This window comes from Dromiciops gliroides, chromosome 2 (assembly GCF_019393635.1).
Source record: "Dromiciops gliroides isolate mDroGli1 chromosome 2, mDroGli1.pri, whole genome shotgun sequence".
Lineage (NCBI taxonomy): Eukaryota > Metazoa > Chordata > Mammalia > Microbiotheria > Microbiotheriidae > Dromiciops > Dromiciops gliroides.
In genome coordinates this window covers 51,044,480-51,071,979 of record NC_057862.1, presented here as the reverse complement: position 1 = coordinate 51,071,979, position 27,500 = coordinate 51,044,480, and the positions used below count along the sequence as shown (strand labels likewise).

The 27,500-nt window shown below is 45.9% G+C and overlaps 1 protein-coding gene across 1 annotated transcript in view; it reads right to left on the bottom strand.

Annotated features, from left to right (window-relative positions):
* SLC29A3 (solute carrier family 29 member 3) overlaps nucleotides 1–27,500 on the bottom strand; it is a 74,572-nt gene that overhangs the window by 16,461 nt on the left and 30,611 nt on the right. Inside the window, exon 3 of the mRNA XM_043981544.1 lies at nucleotides 7,325–7,407. Within this exon, the coding sequence (XP_043837479.1) occupies nucleotides 7,325–7,407 (83 nt within the window). The remainder of the gene's footprint in view (nucleotides 1–7,324; nucleotides 7,408–27,500) is intronic.

Genomic DNA, 27,500 nt, shown 5'->3' with positions numbered 1-27,500 from the left:
AGAAAGAAAGGGATCTGAGGAGGAAATGCTAAATGGCTTTTCAAAGGGAGTGGATTTCAAATGCTGTCTCTGGCCCCCAGGTGAAGGTCCCTCAGCTAACTGGTCTTCCTCAGTCCAGGAGGCCCCAGCTTCCCCAAGCACATTCTGTCTTCTAATAACCTGCTGAATAAACTGGCCCCACGGACCAGAACCTCCAGACGTGAGCCTGAAGCCCTCAGTAATTATGCCCTGGGCTATTTTTAATGATCATAAAAATTTATGAAATGGTACCATGTGCAAAGAGGCCCAGCCAGGCGCACCTAATGTTCAGTGCAGGGCTCGGCTATCTGGTCCTGCTGCCCCGAGTGGAGAAAGCAACCAAGTCCCAGCCCGTTTGGGTTTAGGAGGGAGGTCGGGACAACCCTTCAAGAGTCGGGCAAACAGTAGATGGCTCAGTATCCTGGTTTAGATTTGGAAGAACCTCGTGCCCCATCTGGTCCCACCCCCTCATTCTACAGAGAAGGAAACCGAGTCCAAGAATGAGGAAACTGAGGCCCAGAGAAGTCGGTAGCTTGCCTGAGATTGTGTAATAAGCAAGGAGCAGAGGCGATATTCTGTGGGGTTCTTTGCATAGGTCAGTTGGAGAACAGTGCTTTCATTCGAAAGGGGCTGGGGGCCTCCGACGGGCAGACCTGTCCTCAACCTCCAGATCTCCTGACATCTGCCCCCTGATGGAAGTGGGCTGCAGGCCACCCGGTAGCTGCCAGTCTCCCCAGCCTTCCCCTACCCCTTCTCAGGAGGGATCTGGCCCCCAGGGGACTGATTTCCTCACAAATCTCCAAAATGTAAATCCTCCTCATAAGTATTTATGATGCCGCAAATTTAACATAATAAAACACTTGGAGATTATAGATGAGCCTGGCAGAAAGAGCTAGGTCCTCCACAAGGGGGAAAGAGGCGACATTTCAATCTCACGTATTAAATAAAAAACCACTTTAGCCAAAAACGGTTTTCCCCCCAGCCTGGAAACAGATGGAAGACTGGGAGCTGTTTCCTAAGTCGGCTCTCTGCGGCTCTTCCCTCCCTCTGAAAGGGCAGGGCCTGGTGTGGGCTTATCATCGCACAGGCCTAACAACCCCCAGGTGTGGAGGACCCTAAAGGACCCAGAGACTCGTCCCCCCCTTCCATCCCCTCCGTGTCTGACTCCCAATGAAGGCAGCGAGTGAATCTTCCCTCTGTCACAGACCTTCTTTCTTTTTTTATTTTCTTTTTTCTTTTTTAGTGAGGCAATTGGGGTTAAGTGACTTTCCCAGGGTCACACAGCTAGTAAGTGTTAAGTGTCTGAGGCCGGATTTGAACTCAGGTACTCCTGACTCCAGGGCCGGTGCTCTATCCACTGCGCCACCTTGCCGCCCCAGACCTTCTTTCTTAAAAAAAAAACAAAACAAAACACTTATTGATAGCTTTTTTTTTGGGGGGGGGTGAGGCAATTAGGGTTAAGTGACTTGCTCAGGGTCACACAGCTAGTAAGTGTCAATCATCTGAGGCCAGATTTGAACTCAGGTACTCCTGACTCCAGGGCCCATGCTCTATCCACTGCACCACCTAGCTGTCCCTATTGATAGCTTTTGTTTTCACATTGCCCATATTATTCCTTGTATCCCTCCTTCTCCTTCAAGAGAGGCATTCTTTGTAACAGACATCTTTTTAAAAGAGAAAGAGAAAAAAATTAGCAAAAACAATCAACAGATTGAAAAAAATCTTTGCAATATATGCAATGTCCCACACCTGTGGTATACCTAACTCTGAAAAGAGGGGAAGGGAGGTGACACAACCTCACTACCTGCTCCCTCCCTTCCTTTCTTCCTTCCTTCCTCCCTCCCTCCATTCCTTCCTCCCTTCCTTCTTTCCTTCCTTCCATCCTTCCATCCTTCCTTCTGAAGCCTGGGTTTGGTGGCTTGAGTAGGGAGAAGAGAAGGGCAGGAGGAGTGGGGAGCTAGGGATGCTTGGGGAAGGGGAGGGGAGGAGGCAGGTCCCTGTGAACCTCACCGAGGTTCTGCCTGGGGAAGCAGTTCTACAGGGGTAGCATCAGGAAGGAACCTTGGGACTGCCAGATGTCCTCTGGGGATTCAGGAGACTGGACTGGGAGCCATGAATCCCAGAGTGTGGAAGGAGAAGCAATCATTTGGGTTCCGGCAGCAGAGAATTCTTGGTGTGTGTCAGTGTGTGAGATCAGAGAGCAGAACCAGAGTGTGCATGTGCATCCTGGGAGCTCCAGCCATGCATTCAGGGCTTGGGTGAGATTAAGAAGGAGGAAAAAAGGTATGACCTGACAGGTGAGTGTTACCTGCCTGCAGGTGTGGCCAGGTAACACCCTCCCCTCCTAAGAAGGTGAATTAGGTGGACTTTCAGATACCTTTACAGCCATGGATCTGTAGTAAAGTATCAGAATGATACTTTACTAGCTGTGTGGTCCTGGGCAAGTAACCCTCCCTCAGCATGTTTCCTCATAATAATAGCTAGCATTAATATAACACTTTAAGGTTTGCAAAGTGTTTTACAGTGATCTCAGTTTATCCTCATAATAATCCTGGGAAGTTAGTGCTATTATTATCTCCATTTTGCAAACAAGGAAACTGAGGCAGACAGAGGCGAAATGCCTTGCCCAGGCTCACAGAATTAGTAAGAAGGTTGGATTTGAACTCAGAATTTTGCTGATTTTAAGTTCAGCTCTCTAGCTACCATACTACCTCAGCATCTGTAAAAAGGTAATGATGTGAGGAGCAGCTAGGTGGCGCAGTGTATAGAGCATGGCCCTTGAGTCAGGAGGACCCGAGTTCAAATCCATCCTCAGACAGTTGACACCTATGAGCTGTGTGACCCTGGGCAAGTCACTTAACCCCAAATTCCTCACCAACCCCCCCGCCAAAGTAATGATATGACTTCACATGTATAATGGGAATCACATTGCTTGCCTTTTCAATGGCTGGATGGAATTTGGAACTCAATTTTCAAAAAAAAAAAGAATATTTAAAACAAAGATATAACCAAAACATAACCTGTAAGGCCATGTGATCACCTATATGAATTCATGGGGGAAGAAGCTGTCATGTGGAGTTTAGGATATAGCTAATAGTCTAATTGGAGCAGCTAGGTGGCGCAGTAGGTAGAGTGCCAGGCCTGGAGTCAGGAGGACCTGAGTTCAGACACTTTCTAGCTGTGTGACCCTGAGCAAGTCACTTAACCCCTCATTGTCCTCAGTTTCCTTATCTGTAAAATGAGCTGGAAAAGGAAGTGCCAAACCGCTCCAGTGTCTCTGCCAAGAAAACCCCAAATGGGGTCACGGAGAGTCGGACACAACTGAGATGACTCAACAACAACAAATGGAGATAATGCATATATGTCAAGGGCCACATTAAACTCTAACGTCTATAGAATTGCTGGACCATGGGGGTTCTCAGAGCTTGTTGCTCCCTGCTTAGTCCAACAAGACTGCCCTGCCTGGCCATGGGACACTCACTTCCCCTTTACCCATCCCTCCCTCCCCTCCAAGTAATTATATTCTGCCCTGTTTTTTTAAGGGAAGCGGATTTTAGTTTTTCTGGAGCAGCGCCATCTAGTGTTCGGGACACAGCCCTGCACATTTGCTAAGTGGATTGGGCTGGATCTGTGGGTGACCTTGATGGAGGATAGACAGGCCGATGCAGGGCACCGCCAGCGTTTTAAAGCTGTGAACAACCACAAAACTAGCATTTATCTGGCGTTTCAAGGCTTACCAAGAGCTATAGAAATATTATCTCAGTTTATCTGCAAACCACCCTGGGAGGTGGGTGCTATCATTATCCCTGTTTTAGAAAGGATGAAACTGAGAAGAGAGAGGTCCATCTCTTGCCCAGGGACACACAGCTACTGAGCATCTGAGGCAGAATACTACAGTTCTGAGGCCAAGCATAAGGCAAGGTACTAGACTCTTGCCGGACGGCGGGAATGAGCGTTGGTAGTTAAAGGCCTTCTCTGACTGGGAAGATGTGGTAATAAATGCAAGACAAAAGCATGGAAGAGGTCGATTCGTCCTTCCCTTTCATTTGACAGATGAGAAAACTGAGGCCTAGAACTGTTAAGTGACTCAAGTAAGGTCACCCAGATAGTGAGGAACAATGCCAGGATTTGAACTTGGGCCCCAAGGCTCCAAACTTAGTCCACACTGTCAATGGCCCTTTTCCACACTGGAGACCCCTCCCCTGATTCTTTCAGGTCCCTTCCACAAGGGACTGGATGACAAATGCCATTTAGAGCAGAAGTCAGCACCACGGTCCAATCTAGCCCACCCTGTTTTTGTACAACCCTTGAATTAAGAATGACCTCAAAGCCCATACAAAACTAGGTAACTGGAATTGGCTCTTGGGCTACAGTTTGCTGACCCCTGACCTAGAAATTGGGGTTCAGGGCCAGGAAGAGGCTGATCCCAGGTCTCCAGCCCGGGGGAGGGGATGGATAGGAGAGGTCCTGAACTCTGAGAGTAAGGAAAAGGGCCTTTAAATTCAGGCCTCACCTCAGGTGGAAAGATCTTGGCAAGAGGCAGGGGAAGAGTGAGGGGAGGCTGGGGGGGCCCTACGTAGCCCTGAAAGAACAGAGGAGATCCAAGAGATGGGGAAGCACTGGGTAGAAGTAAGACTTCAGGGTCTTTTCCAACACTGACCCACCAGCTCAGTAGGAGCCAAGGAGATTTCTGAGACAGATGGAAGGCGGGGCTCATTTGTTGTTCAGTGGTTTCAGTCATGTCTAACTCTCTGTTGCCCCATTTGGGGTTTTCTTGGCAGATACTGGAGTGGTTTGCCATTTCCACTCCAGCTCATTTTACAGATGAGGAAACTGAGGCAAACAGGATTAAATGACTTGCCTAGGGTCAAAAAGCTAGGAAGTGCCTGAGGCCAGATTTGAACTCATGAAGATGAAATTCCCTGATTCCAAGCCCAGGGCTCTATGCACCATGACTCCACCCAGCTGCCTGATTTAGAGCCGGAAGGAACCTCAGAGAGCATGGAGTCCACCCCCTTCATTTTGTAGATTAGGATACTGAGACTCAGGGAGAAGTTAATTGCCAGGGTCACAGAGCTAAGGGTCCATGGTAGGATTTGAATTCAGGCCTTCTTGACCCAAGTCCATGCCCTATCCAGTATGAACAGAAGGAAGGGGACACTGAGCTGGATGGAGGGTGAGAGATTTGCCATTGGGAGACTGGAATGATCTAGGGCTAAGGAGTTAGGAGAGAGAAACTCCCAGCATATTCCTTGGTAGAAGTTTTCTTCCCCTTCTACAATGCAGAGATGGGGCCAGGCTGCGGGGGCAGGAAGGGGCATAGCCACATGGGGAAGAAACTGTGATTCCTCGGGGGTATTTATTTAGGCACATCAGGAAGTAGCCCTGGGGCCAACGCATGTTGCAGTGTGTTGTGGGTATGTGAGATTAGACAGTGAGTCAGAGAAAGTGTGAGCCCAGCAATTAGGAACCCCTAAGAGAGGAAGTGAAAACAGACTCTTGACTGGGGTAGAGTTGAGGCCTGGTCACTCTCCAGGCTCCATGTGACAGCCCCCCACCCCCAGACGGGGATGTTTGCCTCTCTTGACAGGCTTCCTATGGTGTAAGGAGCAATGAAGTCAGTTTGGGGTGGGGGAGTAAATGCACTGGAATTTTAAATCTGTCACCTGAGTGTCCTGGGGCAAGCCAGCACCCTTTCCTGGGCCCTGCTTCCTCATTTGTTTCTTTTTGTTTTTTAGTGAGGCAATTGGGGTTCAGTGACTTGCCCAGGGTCACTCAGCTAGTAAGTGTTAAGTGTCTGAGGCCGGATTTGAACCCAGGTCCTCCTGACTCCAGGGCCGGTGCTCTATCCACTGTGCCACCTAGCTGTCCCCTGCTTCCTCATTTCTAAAAGACAAGATTTAGACCCTGACATCTCTGAGGTCTCCAGCTACAGATCTGGGCCTAGACCTTCATGCCGGTGAGAGGCTGGAAGGTCTAGCTTCTATTTCCACACTCACTAAAAATTCATCAGCACTAAAGACTGGCCTTACTGCACATTCTGATTAGTACCTCTGTGGCAAATCGCCCTCAGCTATGAGGGAGGAGTCATCCCAGCTCTGAAAACGAATTCACATACAGGGTCAAAGAGATGCTGAGCAGATGAGTCTATCAGACCAGACAGCGGCTTAAATAAAATCAGGCACTGGACCCTAGATTGAGGGCTAGGAGGGACCTTCATTTGGCCACTGAGTGGGTGCTTCACCCTTCCCACTTGCCATTGCTTTCTTCCCCTGTCTATGTCTGAAGCTCTCTGGGCCAGGGGCACCCCTTGGCATAGCTTCCCCAGACGCCCCCAGGCTAAATAGTTTCTACTTCCTCTTGTAAGTGAGCATTTTTCTTCCTTGAGTGGGGGCTTTTCACGGGCATCCGCATCTCGGAAGACACTCTGAATGTGCTGTCTGTCCCAGGCTGCTGGTCATGGGAGCCTGGCAAAGAAGGGGAGCCAGCAGAGGGAAGAGACCAGACTGGGCACAGAAAGGTGATCGGGCTCTAGAATTCTTCCAACTGATTCACAAGGCTCCATGCTCTAATTCAAAGCTCATTCCTGCTACACACCACCTCTTCCCTTTCCTGTTATCTGCCCTTTGCTGCATTAGAAAAATTTGGAAGTAAATCATGCTAGTCTCTGTCTCTCAATTCCCCTGCCCATGGGAAGCCAGACCTCAAGGTGGCTTACCTGAATTATAAGCCCAGGATCTAGGAAGAAAGAATGGTCTAGCAAATTCAAGCCTACAAAGGCATGGGCCAGAGCCACCAAATCCTTAGGTCCATGGGCTATTCTAATTTGTTTGGCTGCTTTATTTCTTCTATCTCCCACTCAGGAGACATGCCTCATCACTGGAGTCTGTTCTTTAAGCAAGCATTGAATCAAACAGAGGCCCCAGCAATGAAAGGAATTGGAGGCAACAGTTGAATCAGTGCAGGGGTCACATTTGTTGACTTAGGTATTGTTTATACAATGGCAAAACAAATGGTTGAAAAGCAATAGATTAAAGCAGAGGTTTCAAACTAGTGGATAGGATGTTAGAGACCAGCTATAAGCCAACCTGGTCACGTACAGAGGGGAAACCCATAGGAAATGACTTAACCAGGTTAGAGATAGAAAATAGCCCAGCTGGAACTTAACCCCAGGTCTTTAGGCTCCCAAACCAGTGGTATTCTTTTTCCTACCTCCAGAGAAGAGAACAGCCAAAGATGGAAGAGCAAAGAGCAGAAACAGATTTCTGAGGTGAGGAAAGAGGGGAAGAACTTAACAGCCACTTACCTGTTGACCAACAGAAAGTTCCCGATGAGGCACAGAACAGAGGGCACTGTTGAGGCGATGGAAATGTAGCTCTCAAAATAGTTCTGTAAATAAAAAACCACCAGAAAATGGGTGAAACTGCTGGAAGGTAGTAGAGTCAGATACTTGAGGACGCCCTTCTCTGGCTAGGACCAAGTTTCTCCACATCCCTCTTAGACTACAGGGTCTAGGAATGAAGGAATGGATGGATGGATGGATAGATGGATAGATGGATGGATGGATGGATAGATGGATGGATGGATGGATGGATGGATGGATGGATGGATGGATGGATGGATGGATAGATAGATGGATGAGTGGGTGGATGGATGGATGGATGGGTGGGTGGATGGATGGATGGATGGATGGATGGATGGATGGATGGATGGATGGATGGATAGGTGGATGAGTGGGTGGATGGATGGATGGGTGGGTGGATGAAAAAGCATTTATTAAGTGCTTACTTAGACAATGAAATGAATCCAGTGGGATCAGCAGCACTTTCCTCAATTCCTTACTAGGGCAGAATGAAATTGTGATATTACAGTTTGACAACCAGATTTCTACAGCTCAAAACCCTTCTCCCTCTCAGATTCCCAGTGGCTCAAACTGTCCCCACCTTCCCCATTTTATGGACAGTCTAAGTGGATTAGTCCTGAGACAATGGAAAAGCAAGTAAGTATATTTTTTGAAAAATCCTTTGTCTTGATGGGAACCATTCATAGAAAGGTCATAGCCTCATGGTGTGCCCACTAGGTCACCTTGTCTTTGACACTCTGGCCCACCTCTTCCTCCCAGGAGAACTCAGACTCCTGTACCTTGGAGCCCTGGACTCTGATAATGTGAACATTTACCTTCACATGCCTGGAACCAGGTCACTGAGCCATTTCCCAGCCATCTCCAAACCCTGAACTACTCCTTTCCAACTCTTGCTTCTCTATAGATGTTGTCTTCTCCCATTAGAATATAAGCTCTTGGAGGGGAAGGACTGGTTTGCTTCCTTACAGTTCTATCATCAGCATGGAGCGGTGTCAGGCACACAATAAGCATTTCATAAATGCTTTTTCTTTCATTCATTCATTCCTGTTCCCCACATTCCAGGAGGGACATTGACAGACTAGAGAATATCCAGAAAAGGGTGATCAGGCTGAGGAGGGAACTTGAAATCATACCCTATGAGGGCCAGTTGAAGGAAGAAGCATCCCTCTCCTACCTCCAAGGAGAATCACATTGTACAGCATCGTGCACACAGAAGAATCATAGATCTTGAATGAGAAGGAACTTCGGAGGCCACTTAGGCTAACCCCTTCATTTTACAGATGAGAAAAGGGAGGCCAAAGAAAACAAAGTGACGCACTCAGGGTCACAGAGGTGGGAAGTGTCGCATGTCGGAGGTGGCTTCTGAACCCAGGGTCTTTAACTCCAAAAGCCAGGGCTCAGTTCAAACCTTAGTTTCGCCAGGATGGGGGAAGAACAACCATTCTGGACAGAGTAATCACTAGGAATTCTTGTACCTGGGGAAAATTCAGGGAGGGGGGGTGGGAAGTGGGAGTAGCAGCTGCCCATTGTTGTGCTAGGAAAAGGGGGGGCCCATTCCCTCATTCAGAGAGGCTAGACCAGACCCCACAAAGTGGTGAGGAAGAAGGGCACTGCAGTGGTGGGATCCCGGATATTTCAGACACAAGTGGCCACCCTATCTTAGATGCTGGTGCTGTGAGGAAAAACCAGGCTGTCCACTTTGCTACCACCAATCTAGTCCCATTTTCCAAGGTTAGCTCTCTACTGTTGGCAAAAATTCTGAGAGACTGACCCAACAAATGTTCTATCTCAACCCAAGTATTGGTTTTCACATGTGAAGCTGGGATCTGCTGGAAATATGGCCTGTCCCTTTCCCTGCTGGGAAACTTTGTCCAGCTGCCAGATTCTCTCTCTCTCAGTGGGACTGTTATATAAGGTCAAAACCAGGCTGTGGCAGTGGCATGGCCAATCGGGGCCAGGCTGATACTGAAGTGCATTTTCCTGGAGTCAGCAAAAAGGTGCAATGGCCAAAGAGGGTCATGTGAAGCGGGAAGCTGCCTGTGTCCCTTCAACGAGAGTGACAGATGCCACAACAGCCCAAGGGGACATCACGACACAGCATACACAACATCCAGATGCTTATTAGTGAGGTCAGGCTGTGGCTTGATAAGCCTGATGCTGAGCCAGGTCATATCCCCCCACCACCTCTGCCGTGCCCAGTTAACTCTCTTAACAAACTCCCCTCTGCTCTTAAGTCTTTCCCATGCTCTGTCCTCTCCCCTAAAGAGGGAGCCATTCATCACTTGTTGATTTTAAGGACCAAGTCAGTTTCAGGCATTGTGCACCAGAGCGATTGGTCCAGGGAGTTTTAGAAGCAGTAAGTTAGTGGGGGGTTGAGTGGTCTCAGACATTCAGATGCTAGATGACCTCTAGGTGCCCAGGGAAGGTCAGCTGGAAGCCTAGGACTGAGCTGGGCAAAGCTGGCTGATTCCTCTAGGCTGACATTTACGGTATATTAGGGATGGCATACTCTGGCATCAGAGTATGCAAGAGCAGGACCCCCTCCAAATAACGCCCTTATCCAATAGGTTGTTGATTCTTGTCACTTCTACCTTCACAAAACCTTGTCTCTCTCAGCCACCACCCAAGTACAGTCTCTTATCACATCCCCATTGAACAATTGCAATAGACTTTTAACTGGTCTTCCTGACTCAGTCCTCACCATGCTCCAATCCATCCTCCATGGGCCTGCCAAGATGAAAGTAATCTCATCTGTAAACTGGGAATAATAAAAGTACCCACCTCCTGGGGTTGTTGTAAGGATCAAATGAAGGAATAAAGAAAGTGCTTTGAAAATCTTAAAAGTTCTATAAAAAGCCAGTTACTATTATTACAAGTGGTAGCAATATTATTATTGTTGTTTTTTTATTATTATTACAAGTAGTAATAGTATTATTACAAGGAATAATAGTAATAAAATCCAGTTGTGACCATGTCACTCCCTTACTCCACAAACGCCAGTAGCTCCCTATTACCCTTTTTTCCCCCTATTACCTTTAGGATCAAATTAAAACTCCTCTCTCTGGTATTTAAACCCCTTCACAATCTGACCCCATTTGAAGGAAAACTCCTTAACACTTAAAGCTGTGCCAAAGAGGAAGGGCTCTGTCAGCAGCAAATAGGGTCCCCTTCACTGGAGGGCTTCAGACAAGGGGAGATGAAGCTTCTTGTCCTGGCATGGGCTAGGTGGCCCATGAGAGTCTTCCCAACTCTGAGATTCTTCTGTGATTCCCACCTTTCCATCTTCATTATCCATCATTCTCTTAACTCTTCACACCAGCCTTCTAACTAGTCATCACACACATGACCCTCCATCTCCCATCTTGGGGCCTTCGCATTGGCTGCCACTCATGTCTGGAGTGCCCTCCCTCCTCACCTCCACCTTTGGGAATCCCTTGTTTCCCCCAGAACTGAGCTCAAGCATCACCCTCTATGGGAAGCTCTTCCTAGGCCCTCAGATGCCAGTGTCACTGTCCCCTGACCAGGGGGGTGCGGGAGCCACCTCCAACGGCTCTCCTGAGGCAATCATTAAAGTTTCAGCAGGAGCGTTCACCTCTGAAAACAGCAAAGACCAGGGCTTGATCGATTGTTCCGATGACTGTCTAGACTCAAAAAAGTGATGGGTAAATATTAATACTGCAGATTCAGTTTAAAAGTGCATCATGGGGGCAGCTAGGTGGGACAGTGGATAGAGTACCGGCCCTGGATTCAGGAGGACTTGAGCTCAATTCCGGCCTCAGACACTTAACACTTACTAGCTGTGTGACCTTAGGCAAGTCACTTAACCCCAATTGCCTCACCAAAAAAAAAAAAAAAAGTGCATCATGCAGGGGTAGCTAGGTGGCACAGTGGATAAAGAACCAGCCCTGGATTCAGGAGCACCTGAGTTCAAATCCGGTCTCAGACACTTGATACTTGCTAGCTGTGTGACCCTGGGCAAGTCCCTTAACCCTCATTGCCCCACAAAATAAATAAATAAATAAAAAGTGCATCATGCACAAGCACACACAAGCACATGCACACATGCAAATTCACATGCACATACCATCTCTCTTGATAGAAGGGAAGTTCTTTGAGGACAAGGCCTATTTCATTTGTACCTGACACCATGCCAGGAATATGTTGGGAACTTACTAAATGCTTCTTAATTGACAGAGCAAGGAAGAGAGTGAGGCCTGGGTCACATGCCCCAGAGTCTTTAAGCAGGGATTGATCTACTCCCCAAGCAGCCTAGAAGGAAAAACAGACCAGGAAACAGAAGCAAAGAGAGCTAGGACAAGGAGCCCTGATTTTCATAACCAAATATATCAAAATTTCAATGAACAGAAACATTCTCCTTATGTACCTGTTAAATTCCTTCATGTTGTTCAGTCATTTCAGTCACATCTGTCTCCTCATGACCCCACTTGGGGTTTTCTTGGCAAAGATGCTGGAGCAATTTCCCATTTCCTTCTCCAGGTCATTTTACAGATAAGGAAACTGAGGCCAACAGGGTTACATGATTTGCCCAGGATCACATGGCAAGTAAGCGTCTGAGGTCAGAATTGAACTCAGGAAGTCTTCCTGACTTCAGGCCCAACACTCTACCCCCTGTGCCACCTAGCTGCTCTGTTGAATTCCTACTGACCTTTCAGTGAGGCATTCCCTGATTCCTCACATCCTGCCCATGCCCATCAATGACTTTTCTTCCCTTGAATCTCACACAAAGCCTTCTGCACGAGCTGGTGGTGCAGTGTATAGAGTGCTGGGCCTGGAGTCAGGAAGACCTGAATCTTCCTAAGAGCACGAGAGGTATAAGGGAAGGGAAGGGAAAGAAAAAGACATTTCTATACACCTCCTAAGTGCCGGGCACAGTGCTGAGCACTCTGGCAATCCTGCAAGGCAAGTGCTATTATTATCTTCACTTTTGAGGGAACTAAAGCAGACAGAGGTGAAGTGACTTGCCCAGGGTCACACAGTTGGCGAGTGTCCGAGGTCACTTTAAGGCCTAGCCAATACCATGGTGTAAGCATCTTTCTATCTCTCCCCCTATACCCAGCACAGTGCTCTGTACACACAGAGCAGCTGATTAAACATCGGCTGACTCTATGATCGCAGGTCTAGGCCTAGAAATGAGCCTCAGAACCCATCTGGTCCAGTGACTTCATTTTGCAGACTCAGACACTAAGGTCTGGGGAGGTCAAGTCACCTGTTGAGGGTCACACTGGTAGGGTAGTACCAGGGGCAGGATTTGAACCCAGGCCCTCTGACTCCCCAGGGAATATTTTTCCCTCTGTTCCCCATAGCCTCTCCTTCTGAACTGCCTTGCTCTGTCCTCAGTAATAATTGATCACCATCCTCCTTTCAGTTCCCCTGCACAACCACAATGATCTGAGCTCTCCCAAGGCTCTAAATCAATCAGCCTTTGTCTCAGCTGGATTTCCCAAAACTGGTATAATCTTCGGAAATGGCACGTGCTCAATGGGAAAACCAAGACGCCCAAGAGTTTGAAGCAAGGCACACAGTGCGTTCTTCAGCATCCACACCAGAAAGTATACACAGCTAATCATCCTTCCCAAGCCGGCTGGGCAGCCAGAGCCCTGGGGCTGCCTTCCCACAACATCCCTCCTGTGTGCTCAGGTCTGTGGAGAGACCTCCTAATGCAAGCCCCAACAGAAAGGAATCAATTGGGATGGCGAAAACACCAACCATCTTCATCTCCTGCTCCCAACCTCAGCATTCCTTCTCACACCTCCAGTCAAGGGGAGACAGGTCTACTTCCGGTGTAAGGGACTGCACCAGGCACACAATTTCTAAGAGAGATTTAAATTTTTCAGGTTTTAAAAAGAGGAGAAAAAAGTAAAAAGGACCAAAGAAAGCATTTTGCTGTCATAAGGAGACTGGCTGCTAAATGCAAATTGTCTCAAATTGTGGTCTGGAAAGCCCTGCAAAGGTTCAAAGGAAGAGCTTGGTGGGACCAGATTCAACGGCCTTTGATCGCTCTGAATTCTGAATCTGTGATCCTGATTTCATTTGGCTGTGGTGCTTTATAGGGTGGACCCTAGTCTACCCCACTCCCCATTTAAACATTAATTAAGCACCTACTGTTTACTAGGCAGAAAAGCAGAATGGCACCTGTAGTGTGAAAGGTGGCCTTGAGCCAGAAAGAACTGGGTTCAAATCCCTCTTTAGACTCATACTGGTGCTGGGGTCCAATCACTTAATCTCTCAGTGCCCCAAAGATAAGAAATTAGAGCATTTGTCAATCTGCATTAGTGGAGAGAGTTCCCTATGGAAGAAATGTATCCTAATTAAAGTACAGACTCAGCCCCCTCCCATATATATGTGTGTGTGTGTGTGTGTGTATGCACATATGTATGTATGTGTATATATATATACATATATATATGCATACACACACACACACACACACACACACACACACATACACACACATATATATATATACCAGGCACTGAGACAGGTGCTAAGGTTACAGAAACAAAATTAAAACTTCAAATATTATCTCATTTGAGTCTCACAACAACCTAGGGGGGTAGTGCTATTATCATCCCATTTTACAGATGAGGAAACTGAGGCAAACAGAAATTATGTGACTTCTTCAGAGTCACAAAGCTATTAAGTGGTGGCTAAGGTCAACTAGGAACTCCCATCTTCCTAACTCCAGGTCTAGCGCTCTACCCACTGTGCAATGTGCAGAGGGAGCCAAGTCCAAACCAGAGTGGGTGCAGTGGTAGTGAAGGAACCCAAGGAGGTTCTTAATCTGGGGTCCATGGATAGATTTCAGGAGTTCTGAGAATCTGATTGGGAGCAAGGGGCAGGAATAACATCTTGCTTTTCATCCAGCTCTGCCTGAAACATAGGACTGCCTTCAGGCATTTAAAACCAGGATGCTGAATAGCCAAGGGCTTCACCGTCCTGACGACCCAGAGGCCCCAGGACACAAAATGGTGAAGAAGCCCTGCTCTCTCTGGATCCCCATTTCCCCGACAATTCATTATGTGGAGGCATCAACTGCTAACTTCTTTTCAAGTGACTGTGCCTGCAAAATGTGAAGGTTTTTGAGCAAGAAGAAAGACATACATTTCAGTATTGAGACTGAGCCCCAAATACACGATATGAAATTGCCAGGCGATGTGGAGACCTGTAACACGTAGCTGTGGCCAGTCACTACACACCTCAGTGGGTCTACGGCCATGCTATCAGTCAGTGTGTCCTTCAGTGGCTTTGGGATCTCACTGGGTTAGGCACTGCCTCCCCTGGTACTGATGGAAACGTATCTAATAATAATAATAACAAAATAGATAACATTTGTATAGCTTGTGAAGGTTTGCAAAGCCCTTTACAAATATTATCACATTTGATACTCAAAAACACCCTGGAAGGTAGGTGTTATTTTCATCACCCCCGTTTTACAGATGAGTAAACTGAGGCTGAGAAAGGGCTTGTGACTTGCCGAGGGTCACACATCTACTAAGTGTCTGAGGCAGGATTTGGTCTTCCTAGAGTCAGGAAGACCTAAGTTCAAATTCAGCTTTGGAAATTTAACAGCTATGTGATTCTGGGTAAGTTACTTAACCTTTGTCTGCTTTAATCTCCTTATCTGTAAAAATGGGGATAATTAGGGGGCAGCTAGGTGGCACAGTGGATAAAGCACTGACCTTGGATTCAGGAGGACCTGAGTTCAAATCCAGCCTCAGACACTTGACACTTACTAGCTGTGTGACCCTGGGCAAGTCACTTGACCCTCATTGCTCTGCAAAAAAAAAAGGGGGGGGATAATTAGAACACCCATCACCCAAGGCGGGATACCCAATCTGCCAAGTGTGATGCCCAAGGCCAAATTCTTCCTTGTGTCCAATTCTGAGTCATTATCCATCAGTAGCATCTTTCAGAGACATAAATATATAGACACCCTAATGGACAAATTCCACAGGCTTCCCATCGCACTGCATGTCACAATAATCTGACAATCTATGTCTATCTCTGTTGAGTGAATTCTGGTCTCAGGAAGGAATTGCCTCATCTCCCTCATCCCTCGAACCGGGAAGCAGTAGAATCTATATAGCTTTGGCCTCAGGCCAAAGACTATGGAATAAGGGCCACCATTTAACGCTTGGGCTCATTAACTTTGTTCCCAAGATCTGGTGGCTGCCTTGCCTGCCCAGTGGGGAGAAATATGTTCTTTTTTTTTTTTTTTTTTAGTGAGGCAATGGGGGTTAAGTGACTTGCCCAGGGTCACACAGCTAGTATGTGTTAAGTGTCTGAGGCCGGATTTGAACTCAGGTATTCCTGAATCCAGGGCCGGTGCTTTATCCACTGCACCACCTAGCCGCCCCGAGAAATATGTTCTTGAGTATGGGGACCACCAGAGAATCATCCTGTCCCAGGTTAAGTGAGGACAACTCTAACTAGGGCAGGGAATAAGCTGTATACCCTGACTAGGACTATGAGTTCCTTAAAAACAGAGACAATTTTAGCACTTAGCACAGTGCCTGGCACATAGTAGGTCCTTAATAAATACATGTAAACTTGGCTTCACTGGGGGAAACGATAGGCTGGATGATTCTCTGAGAAAGTCCAACCAAACACAAGCAGAGTCCTAAAGCTCAGCATTCTTTGAGCTACAAAGACTTGGCAGGCCTTCAACAGGAAGTGGAGGCCATCAGCAACAACAACCAGCACTGGGGACTTGTCAGCTGGTAGTCATTTATACCAGTCACCTCTGGTCCTCTCTTTAGGTCATCAGGTGACCAAGGCCCCCAAGCTCCAAGATTCTATGCTCTTTGGGACAGGCTTGGCAGAGGAGATGTATGAATGCACAGGGCTGGTTCTGCCATTTCAAAACAAAACAAAACAAAACAAAGAGGAAGATGAAAAGAAGGAACTTGAGGGGAAGGGAATAATTTTCCAAAGAAGATGTTATAACCCAGCAGGCTCAATAGGCTAGTTCCCAATCAGCCAAGAAAGACAAAGGAATGAATAAAAAAACCTAACCCCCAAATTTAAAATAAATATTGTCAGGCGTAATTAGGTGGCACAGTGGATAGAGCACCGGCCCTGGATTCAGGAGGACTTAAGTTCAAATCTGGCCTCAGACACTTAACACTTATTAGCTGTGTGACCCTGGGCAAGTCACTTAACCCCAATTGCCTCATGAAAACAAACAAACAAACAAACAAACAACAACAACAATATTATCAGTGCCTACACATGTATAACTTATATCAAATTGCTTGAGTTCTTGGGGTGGAGGTGGGAAGGGAGGGAGGAAGAGAAGTTGGAACTCAAAGTTTTAAAAAAATTGATGTCAAAATTTGCTTTTACATGTAATTTGGAAAATAAAATTCTAAATGGAAAAAAATATATATTGTCAATGAACTCATTATCTTCTCCCTTATCCCCAATCATCCTGAAAACTTTCCTATTTCTAACAATGGAAACATTGTCATCTACTCCCTCAGGTTCACCACCTCAGTTTTGTTCAGTCATGTCTGAGTCTCCCCATCTGGGGTCTTCTTGGCAAAGATACTGGAGTGGTTTTCCATTTCCTTCTCCAGATCATTTTACAGATGAGGAAATTGAGGCAAACAGTGACTTGCCCAGGGTCACATAGCTAAGAAGTGTCTGAGGCCAGATCTGAACACGGGAACATTTCTTGACTCCAGGCTCAGCACTTTATCCACTATACCACCTAACTGCTTTCACAACCTAAGTCATCCTCAACTCTTCTCTCCTCATATTTCTCTAGCCAATCTGTTGCTAAGACATCAATTCTCCCTCCACATTTCTCACATCTCTCCCATACTTACCACTCCTCTAGCCATCACCCTAGCTTAGCCCCTGGACAATTAATTGTAAAAATCTCCTAAGAGTCCTTCCTGGTTCTCTCCAACACATCCTCCACTCAGCTGCTCAGGAAACTCAGTAGCTCTCTATTGGTCTTTGGGATAAGATTCAAACTGCTCATCTTGGCATTGAAGGCTCTCATCTATACCTTGACAGACTTATTTCCCATCACTCTCTTTCACACACTCTACATTCCAGGCAAACTGTCCCCTATGCCAGGAAGTCACTCCTTGTTCACCTCCCACTGCTTTTAATCCTTAGCTTCCTTCAAAGCTCTGCCAAAGATGGCGCCATGTCCTTGCTGTGACCTTAAATCAGTTAACCTCGCTGGGCTTCACCTTTCTTATCTGCAAAGGGCCCTCCCTTTCTCCTCAAATGACTTGTAATTTACTTATTGATGTGCCCATTCTACTTCTCCAATAGAATAGCAGAAACATTTCACTTTTTCTTTGGCTTCCCAGTGTCTATTACCATGTTTTGTCCATGGGAAGTGCTTAAATAATTGTTGACTTGAATTGAACTGTCTCCAAAGCTGACAGGGGGAGGGTTTGTTGAGCCCTGAGCACAGGCCATTTCAAAGTCAAATAGAAGTTATTTTTGGATTATTCATGCCAATGTTCCCCTCACTGGCACTAATAACTCAGGGTTGATTGTAGGGTTTATATTATTATTTATCCCTCAAGACACCCTGAGGGGCCAGTTGGTGAACCCACCCCTAAGGCACAACGAGGAACACAAGGACCCAAAAGGATAATGACCTGCTAGAGCCACAGACATAGAAAACCAGGATAAAGGAGGAGGAGAATGGCATTGCCTTGGTTAAAATGGACAGTCCAGGTGGTCAGTTAGGGGGTGGCATGATTAGGAGGGAAAGATGATCAGTCAGTCAGGAATCAGCATGGAAGACGCTCATGAGTCATAAGGGCTCTGTCTCTGGTCTCCCAAGATAAACTGGTTCTCCCATGAGTCTTAGGCTCAGAAGGTTGGGTCATAGACAGGGGGTGGCAGGGGCTGGTCATTCTAACGGCTTGACATTTCAAGTTCTTCATAATTTGGCTCCAGTCTAACTTCCCAGACCTATTACACATCACTCATCTCACCTACACACACACACACACACACACACAGAGTCCCCAAATTATCTCTCTCCTCACCTCCATCTTCTAGAATTCTTAGCTCCCCTTCAGGGCTCAGCTCAAGTGCCATCTCCCACATACCAGCCTGCTTGCTTCCCAACACAAGTAACTTTGTTTTTTATTTCATTCATCCATCCACTCAAACATTCAAACGAGGCTTCATTAGGCACTTACTAATGTGTCAAGCACTGTGCTAAGCATAAGGGATACACAGAAAGGCAAAAACCACCCCTACTCTGGAGGGGCTCACATTCTAAAGGGGAAAGACAGTGTTCAAAATTGTGAAATAAAATAGACACTGAGTAAGTGGAAGGAATGGAAGGTAAGACACTAGCAGTGGCTGGAGGGAGGAGGTGGACCTGAAAGGACACCTGAAAAAGGTGTGATCTCAGCTGAGTTTTGAAGGAAGCCAGAGGGCAGAAAGGAGGAGGGAAACCACAGTCTCTCCCCCGCCCTGCCCCGCCCCCCCAGAAGCTTATTCTATTGGGAAAACAACAGGTACACATAAGTGAATAGAAAATATAGATAAAATAATCATAAATTCATTGGAGGGGGTGCTAGCAGCTTGGGCAAGGGAGATCAGGAAATGACTCATATAAGAAATGGGACTTTAGCTCAGATTTGACAGAAGGCAGGGATTCTAAGAGGCAATGGTCAGAACAGAGTGAATTCTATGTAGATAATAATAATAATAATAGATGATTGATATATGATAGATAGATAGATGGATGGATAGATGGATAGATAGATAGATAGATAGATAGATAGATAGATAGATAGATAGATAGATAGATAGATAGATAGATAGATGAGAGAGAGAAGGGGGAAGGAGGGAGAGGGAGGGAGAGAGAGGCAGGGAGTCAGGGAAGGAGGGAAGAGAAACAGCAAGAGCGAGAGCTAGAGTGAGAGGGAGAGGTTGTTGTTGTTCTTTGTCCTTTTTCAAAGAGGACCAATGACATCACGGGTGATCTCTTGACTCCTGTGTAAACTGTATTTAAGTGAGGCAGAGTTACACAAAGTTGTCAGCCGCACTCTCTCTTCCGGAGTCGTCTAAGTCCAGTGATAAGACAAAAGTCAAGATGACTGGCAATTGCCCAGGATGCAGTGGATAATCTTGGCGTCTTCTGTCTGACCAAGCACTAAGTGCTCCACAGTGCCTGCTTCAGCTGGCTTCAACTGTTCTCACCTGCCCATTCCACCAGGGAAAGTCTTCATATGCTTGGGGCAGAGACAACCCTAACTCACCACAGGTTAGAGGTCTGCTGATTACCTTCAACCTGCTTTAGCCTGTCTGCAAAGATGGTTTACTGGGGTGTGGATGCTGTGCATGTTATAGCTTCTTGGAGCCACAGGTGAGAGGTGAATCAGGTGAACCCCAAAGGTGGATGAATAATGGCTCAGCAAGCCCTCACACTAGAGATGCTAGTCCTTCTGAACACTCCACACACTGAGAGAGATCTATATAGAGTCTCTGTCTCTCCCTCCCTCCCTCCCTCCTTCCTTCCCTCCCTCTCCCTCTCCCCTCAACTCAACAATCTAAAAAGTTTCTTATTTCTATCAAAGAAAGCATCATATCTAATAGTCCTCCAGGTTCGCAACCTCAGGTTCATCCTCAGCTTCTCCCTCCCCCAATAGCCAAAGGTATGTATGTGTGTATGTATATACACACACATCTTCAACATGTCACAACCTCTGTGGGCTCAGTTTTCTCATCTGGAAAATGAGGCAGATTCTGGGAAGATGGCAGAATAGGTCAGACAAGTTTAGGCTCTCCAAATTTCCTTCACAAAAAAGGGCAGAACATCACCTCAGAGGAAACATAGAACACCAGAAATAAACAAAAGTCAGGGTAAAGCAGTTGTCCTCCTAAAACAACTTGAGGAGAGTCTAAAAGTTTGGCCAGAGTGAAGTACAAAAACCTCCAAGGCCAATTCTATGGAATCAACAAAGAAGAAGCCCTGGGGGCAGCTGGGTTAACCAGGAGGCAACTTCAGTCTTCAGAACTTTCACCTCTGGGACAGTGTGTGGATCAGAAGGCTGAGTAGAAGATTGAAGGACCTTCCACCATCCAGGGATGTCAAGCACAGTTCTGCAGACCAAAGCAGTCTCAGCTGCTGGGGAAAAGGAGCTAGTACATGCTTGATGAATGTGGGGGTGGGGACCCTGCTGGCTATGGGTACTTTCAGGAGAAGTGAGCCTTTGGTTTCAGTTCCAGGGCAGAGAAGGCAACTGTGGTTTACAGCCACGTGAGGGACTACAGGGAGCAAGATCATTTTCAGGGCAGCTTGCTGGGGGCCCTAGCCATGGCTTAGGAGTGGAGAGGAGTGTCCAAGGTTGGGCCCTGAGACAGACCTCAGAAAATAATAGTAAGAAGGACCTGAAGCTTGGGGCATCATACCCCATACCTTGGGACTAAAACTTGATTATACTAATAGCTGCTACAAAACAAAATAAGACAAAATAAAAATGAGTAAGGAAAGGAGAAAGAACCCAACCATAGATAACTACTATGGGGATAGAAAAAATCCGGGTTCATATTCGGAAAAAGATAATGGAGCTAAAAAAGTCACTCCTTTTTCAATGAGAAATGTCAAGTGGTCCCAAGCATAAAGTGTTCTTGAAAGAACTTTAAAAGGACCTTAAAAATCAAAGAATAAAGATTGAGGGGAAAAAATTTATTTTTTTAAATCCAAGAAAATCAAGAATATTATGAAAAGAAAGTCAATCAACTTGAAATAGAGCATCAAAAACATAATGAAGAATATAATTCCTTGAAAACTAGACTTGGTCAAAGGGAAGCTAATGATGTCAAAGACACCAAGAAATAGTAAAACAAAATCAAAAGAATGGAAAAAAATAGAAAAAAATTTTTAAAATTGAAACATCTCATCAGAAAAACAAAGTCATATCTAAATAATTGAAGTCATATTTATTGTTCATGGGTAGATAAAACCAATATAATTTTTAAAAAGAGATGATTTTACCTAATCTATTTATTTAATGCCATCCCAATTAAATTACAAAAACAATCTTACCTGGTTAGAAAAAAAAAGTAACAAGGTTTATTTGGAATATTGCTGTGCTATAGGAAATGATGAGCTGGTTGATTTAGAAAAACATAGAAAGACTTGGACTTAAGAAGATGCTAACCACCTCCAGAGAAAAGCGATGACAAGAGGAAATATGCATGGTATAGTCTTACATACATGTATATGAGTATATATGTGCATGTATGTTATGTTTATAGATATCTATGTATATGTGTGTATACACAATACATATACACATATACATACTATATATATATATATACATACATACACACACATACACATTTAATTGTAGGCTTCTTTAGGGCGGGGGAAGGGAGGAGAGAGGGGGGAAAATGAAGTTAAAAGTGCACAACAGAGAACAAAAGAAAACCTACAAGGAAACAAAGAAAAGCTGGGCAGCTTTGAAAACAAGGTGTAGTATTTCTTACGTACGTTTTCTTGAAATCGAAATTTATTCTTTTATTTTGAATCCTCTCATGTAATGCTGTGTATATGGCAATATTCTTTTTTCCCCTTTTCTCATTTTGTATTTCAGTTTTAAATGAATTTTAAAATTTACAAAAAACATAAAATTTAACAAAAGAATGAGTTGGATTAGGTGGTGTCTAAGGTCCCTTTTGTTTCTCTGACTAGGATTCTCTGAACTACCTTGATATGTGACCCAGGACAAATGCCTCAGATTCCTTACCCAACAAGATCTGTTATCACTTTTGTTTTAATCTCTGCCAGGATGGCTACTTTGCTATTGATAGTATTTTGTTCAGGGGGAGGGGTGGATCACTCATTGGATCATCTCCTTGAGACTTTCTTTGACAAACCCCTGATACCCACTTGGCTCGATGGAAGGCTTGAAGATGGGGCAGAAGTCTGGTGGGATTCTGAGGACACTGGTCCTCAGGCACCCAGTAAAAAAACATGTTCCCCAGTCAATTCCACAGAAGACAAAGAGGAAGGATTTGTCCCCTTTCTGAACACCTCAAAGACAAGCTGCTACAGTAAATATCCTTCTTTCCCTCTTTTCCAATTGTTTAAATCTAATTTCTTTGCGAATATACATGCTCCTATGATGATGCCCTGGAATGACCTGGTATTATCTTCTATTTTCAATGCACTGGTTTCCCGAGGAAGGATAACCTTGAAGGTCAAAGGTCATCTGTCATGCCTTTGAAAGAATAACCATACTCTGTATTACAGACTTCAAAGGTTTTTGTGTTAACTCATGTGATTGCCTAGAATGTGTGAGCTAAATGTCCATGAGAGCTCCCCTCATCTGTAAAATGAGAATGTTGGAGCAGATGGTCGGGGAGGAAGAGGGCACTTCACTAATATCAGCTCATTTGATCCTCACAACAGCCAGCAGGCGGTAGATGCTATTACTGTCCCCATTTTACAGTTATGGAAACTGAGGCAGACAGAGGTTAAGTGACAGTGCAAAGGCTCACACAGATTGTACATACCTGAGGATGGATTTGAACTTAAGTCTTCTTGACTCCAGGTCCAGCACTCTATTCACATCACCACCTAGTGGTCCAGAGGGGCCTCTTAGGCTCCTTCCAGCTCTACATGGATGACTCTGTCCTATGAGAGAGACCAGGACTACACTGTGCAATGCTCTGTAAATGTTTCTTTATCCTTCCAGGTTTGAGTTTCCTTTTTACATTTAAGAAAACTGTGCGGAGCAGCTAGGTGGTGCAGCAGATAAAGCACTGGACCCTGGATTCAGGAGGATCTGAGTTCAAATCCAGCCTCAGACACTTGACACTTACTAGCTATGTGACCCTGGGCAAGTCACTTAACCCCAACTGCCTCATCAAAAAGAAAGGAAGGAAGGAAGGAAGGAAGGAAGGAAGGAAGGAAGGAAGGAAGGAAGGAAGGAAGGAAGGAAGGAAGGAAGGAAGGAAGGAAGGAAGGAAGGAAGAAAGAAAGAAAGAAAGAAAGAAAGAAAGAAAGAAAGAAAGAAAGAAAGAAAGAAAGAAAGAAAGAAAGAAAGAAAGAAAGAAAACTGTGTCTACTTGTGGTGGCCACTGAGAACTGCCATACTGGTCTTCATGGAGGCCCTTACACAAAACTCAAGCGAGGTCTATGATCAGCCCTGAGTAAGAGATTGCCAACCAAGGTGGTGACGCTAAAGAAAGCAATGGGGGCAGGGTAGAGTGTGTGTGGGGGTGTGGGGGGGTGTATGTGGGGGGGGGCGGGCAGTGGGTGGGAAGGTGGGGGTTGGGTGAATCAAACATTTATTTGAAAAACCCATTGCCAAATATTTCATAGGAAATATGAGTTTGTAATGTGGCAATTTGGGATAATTAATTTTCAATGTACACCTATACATCATTTTCCTTTCAATGAGATCTCACTGGTGAAGGGCAGCCTCTCTCCAGACCAACAATGTAATGAAAGCCTTTAAGTTCACACTGAATGAACCACGTTAAACACAACTAAACATAAACTTTCACAAAGCGCAATGGGGAAAAGCCTGAATTTGGAACTAGAGGATCTGGGGTGGAATCTCCCTGGGCAAGTCACCTAACCCTTCTTTGCCACCTCCAGAAAGAGAGGATTGGACTAAATGGATGATCTCTTAGCAAACCTCAAAGGCTTGTTCCAATTCGAAATGTATCCCGAGGGCTTGGGCTCTCCAAAATCTCTCTGGGTTAATGGAGCATTTCCCAGTAACGGCCCTTGTTATGGGAATACTGAAGCATTCCCTACAGGAACCCCAGGGGCCAGGCTCTGCCCCAGGGGGCTTCCTAATACATTCCGGCTGAATGGCAATTCCCAGATTACGGGGTCACGTCTGTGATACAAGCTGTATGGGACCCAGGACCCTGGGACGCTTAATAAATTTAAGATACTGATGAAGAAACTCGTTTTCATTTGTAAAACTCCAGTCTGGCTCATGGATACCAGGGGGAAAAGGAGTGACTCATTTTCAAACACAATTTAAAAATCCACTAAAGCCAGCTGGCCAGATTTTAGTCCCATTTTATGACAAGGAACATTTTCTCTCCTCTGCCCGTGCTGAGAGACCTTGTGCTAAGGGTCTCCTCCAGAAGAATTTAATTCCAGGTTTGGAGGCCAGGTAAAGAGATTTGGGGAAGGGGGAACTGGGTCTGAAATTAGCCAGTTTATCTCTGGCAGACCCCGGTTTGGCTTTCTAGCCATTGAATGCCATTTGGGCACTTTTTAAAAACTGTAGCAAATTAGTCATGAGCTGCAGCAGATTCGGGCCCCCGAGCCTCGGAGTGGTTTCTGCAAAAGACCTTTTGTTCAGCTGCCGCCTCGAGAACTCGGCAGCAAAGGCAGCTGGGCTCCTGCTGGGTGAAAAAAAGCAATTCCAGCCGGGGGTGGCGGCTCAAGGCAGCAGAGCATTACCTGGATCACAGGGGCATGAAATTAGCAGCAGCAAGCAGGCTGGAGCCAGAAAGAGTTTGTGGTAGCAAACTTGCTTTTGGAGAGCCAAGTCCTCTGCTCCTGATGACAGAGCAAGAGAAGTGCTCTCTTGCCCTGAAGCCCTGGCTGATGAGCAACTCCAAGGCCAGGCATTGCCCAGCTCCCCTGGCAAAGGCAACTGGTTCAGATGCCCTGCCTGGACAATCACAGGATCAAAGGCTGAGAGCTGCTGGGGTCTTTAAAGGTCATCAGGGTCATCCCTTCATTTTTTTAACAGATGAGGAAACTGAGTCCCAGGGGTGTTAAGTGACCAGGTGACAAAGTCAGAGAGGTAATTTATGGCAAAACTCGGGTTTGAACCCAAGTTCTTTTACTCTAAATTTAGCACAATGAAGTGGTAGGAGAGGGGACCTGCAGGGGGGTCAGAGGTGACAAGAGAAGCAAAAAGGGCTTGTGTAACACCAGGAAATGGGTGGCATTTGGGTTTTGGGGACTGTGACACAATGCAGGGGGGGGATAAACTCAGAGTCAGGAAAAGTTGGGTTCAATCACTGCTCTTCTGATCAAGGATAAGTTGGCCGACCTTTCAGGGTCTCTGTTGCCTTATCTATAAAGCGCCTGTAGGATGAAGCAGCATGGAATGAATTGTAGATGGAGAGCTAAACTGGAGGAGCAGGAGAATATGGGTTCAAATCCCACCTCAGACACCTGCTAGTTGTGGGTAAACCTAGGTAAGTCACTTAAACTCTTAGAAGTCCAAGCAGCACTTTAAGCCAAGAAGTCCAAGGAGAGCTGCCACTCTGCAGGGACAGGGGGTGGGGTTTCCTCAGTGGGGCCTCCCTACAAAGAGGAAATCACAGACACACACACCAAACACTTGGAATATCTCCCTCATGGAACTGTCATGAGAGTTCAATGAGATAATGTCTGTAACATACATCTATGTAAATGTCTGTGGCCCGTTACCAAGCCAGGTCCCAGGACTGGGAGATGCAGGAGTAAGTCTTAAAGGACTAGGTAGGCATTAGACGAGGCTAAATCGCAATAGAGGTTGGAAGGATGGAGGCAGGTGTCAGAGGTTACCTGACTGGGGCTGAGGTTCAGAACCTGGTAAACAAACAGAACCTAAAACATGGATAATTATTAGCAAAGGTCTCAACAAGTGCCCAAATGGAGTCAGAGATCTAAGTGCACTGTAAGGAATCAGAGATGAAGAAATGAAAGGAAACAGGAAAGAAAAAGGTGAGTTTTGTCCATTGTAATCAAAGCCAGATTAGAGTCTTCAGCTTGGGAATCCATCTCTCAGCAGACCACACTCATTCATTTAAGAATTGAATTGCCCAAACCCCCATCAGCCTGAGAATTCTTTTTGTAGACCTTGCATTCATCAGCCCCTTCATCAGGAACTTAGGGGTCGAGGGGCTGGTTCACAGCCTTTCACTGTGCCCCCACTCCCTTCATTAACCTCCATGACATGTACACAATGGCAAACATAAGCCCCTTGTCTCTATGAAACAAATCCAGACAACTCAGAGCAGTCAATGGTCCGTTTGTGATTGTTCCAAAAACTGCTGCCTGGTGATGATGGAAGAAAGGTCACGGGGTTAAAATGTTCTTGTGCCATCCATTCCTGGAAGACAATATCTTCTGTCTGAGAGGTGGGTGCCAAGATCATGGGAACATCGCCCCAACTGGAGTCTAACTAAGCTCCCTGAGGGCAGAGCCCATGTCTTACACTTGTATATTCCACAACATCATTCACAAACAACTCCACCTGACTCACACGACCCCCATGGTGGAGAGACTCAGAGGATCTGGGTTCGGATCCCACCTTTGGCTTCTGACCTCTGGGACCTGTGGCAAGTTAACCTCATCTGTAAGATAAAGGACTAGATAGAGGGATGAAGTCCTTCCCAGATGGAAATCCATGGCCCCCCAGGTATCACCTCTCATCTTAATTTTTGCACCCACTTCTCATTAGTCTCTCGGGTCTCTTCCCAAACACAGGACTGCTTCCCTACTCAGTAAACACCAGTAGCACCCTATTGCCTCTAGAAACAAATATAAACTCCTCTGGCCCCAATTTCTTTCCAACTTCAATGAATATTTTTCTCCCTCCCACACTATTCAGTACAGCCAGACTGGCCTTCTCTGTTCTTCACACAGGACACTCCATCTTCTATCACCAGACCTTTGTCTGGCAGGTCTCCATGCCCAGAATGCCCTTCTTTCTCCCCTCCACCTCCCAGAATCACTCTTTTCCTTCAAGATACAACTCAAGTAACACCTCAGAGATGCTAAACTCATAGCCCATAAGGGGTGCAGGAGTGCTCTGAACCAGATTAAAATGTAATTGGCAAATGTCTATCAAAATTAAAAAAATATTGTTATTCAGTCATGTCTAACTCTGTGAATTCATTTGGGTTTTTGGTTTTTGCAAAGACACAGTGTGATCTGCTCATTTTACACATGAGGAAATTGAAGGCAACAGGGTTAAGTGACTTGCCCAGGGCCACATAGGTAGGATGTATCTGAGGCTGGGTTTGAACTCAGTAAGATGAGTCTTTCTGAGTCCATAGCCCAGGTGCTCTATTCCATCACCTAGCGGCCTAAATACAATATAACATACATAATGTTAATTTATGGTTTTCT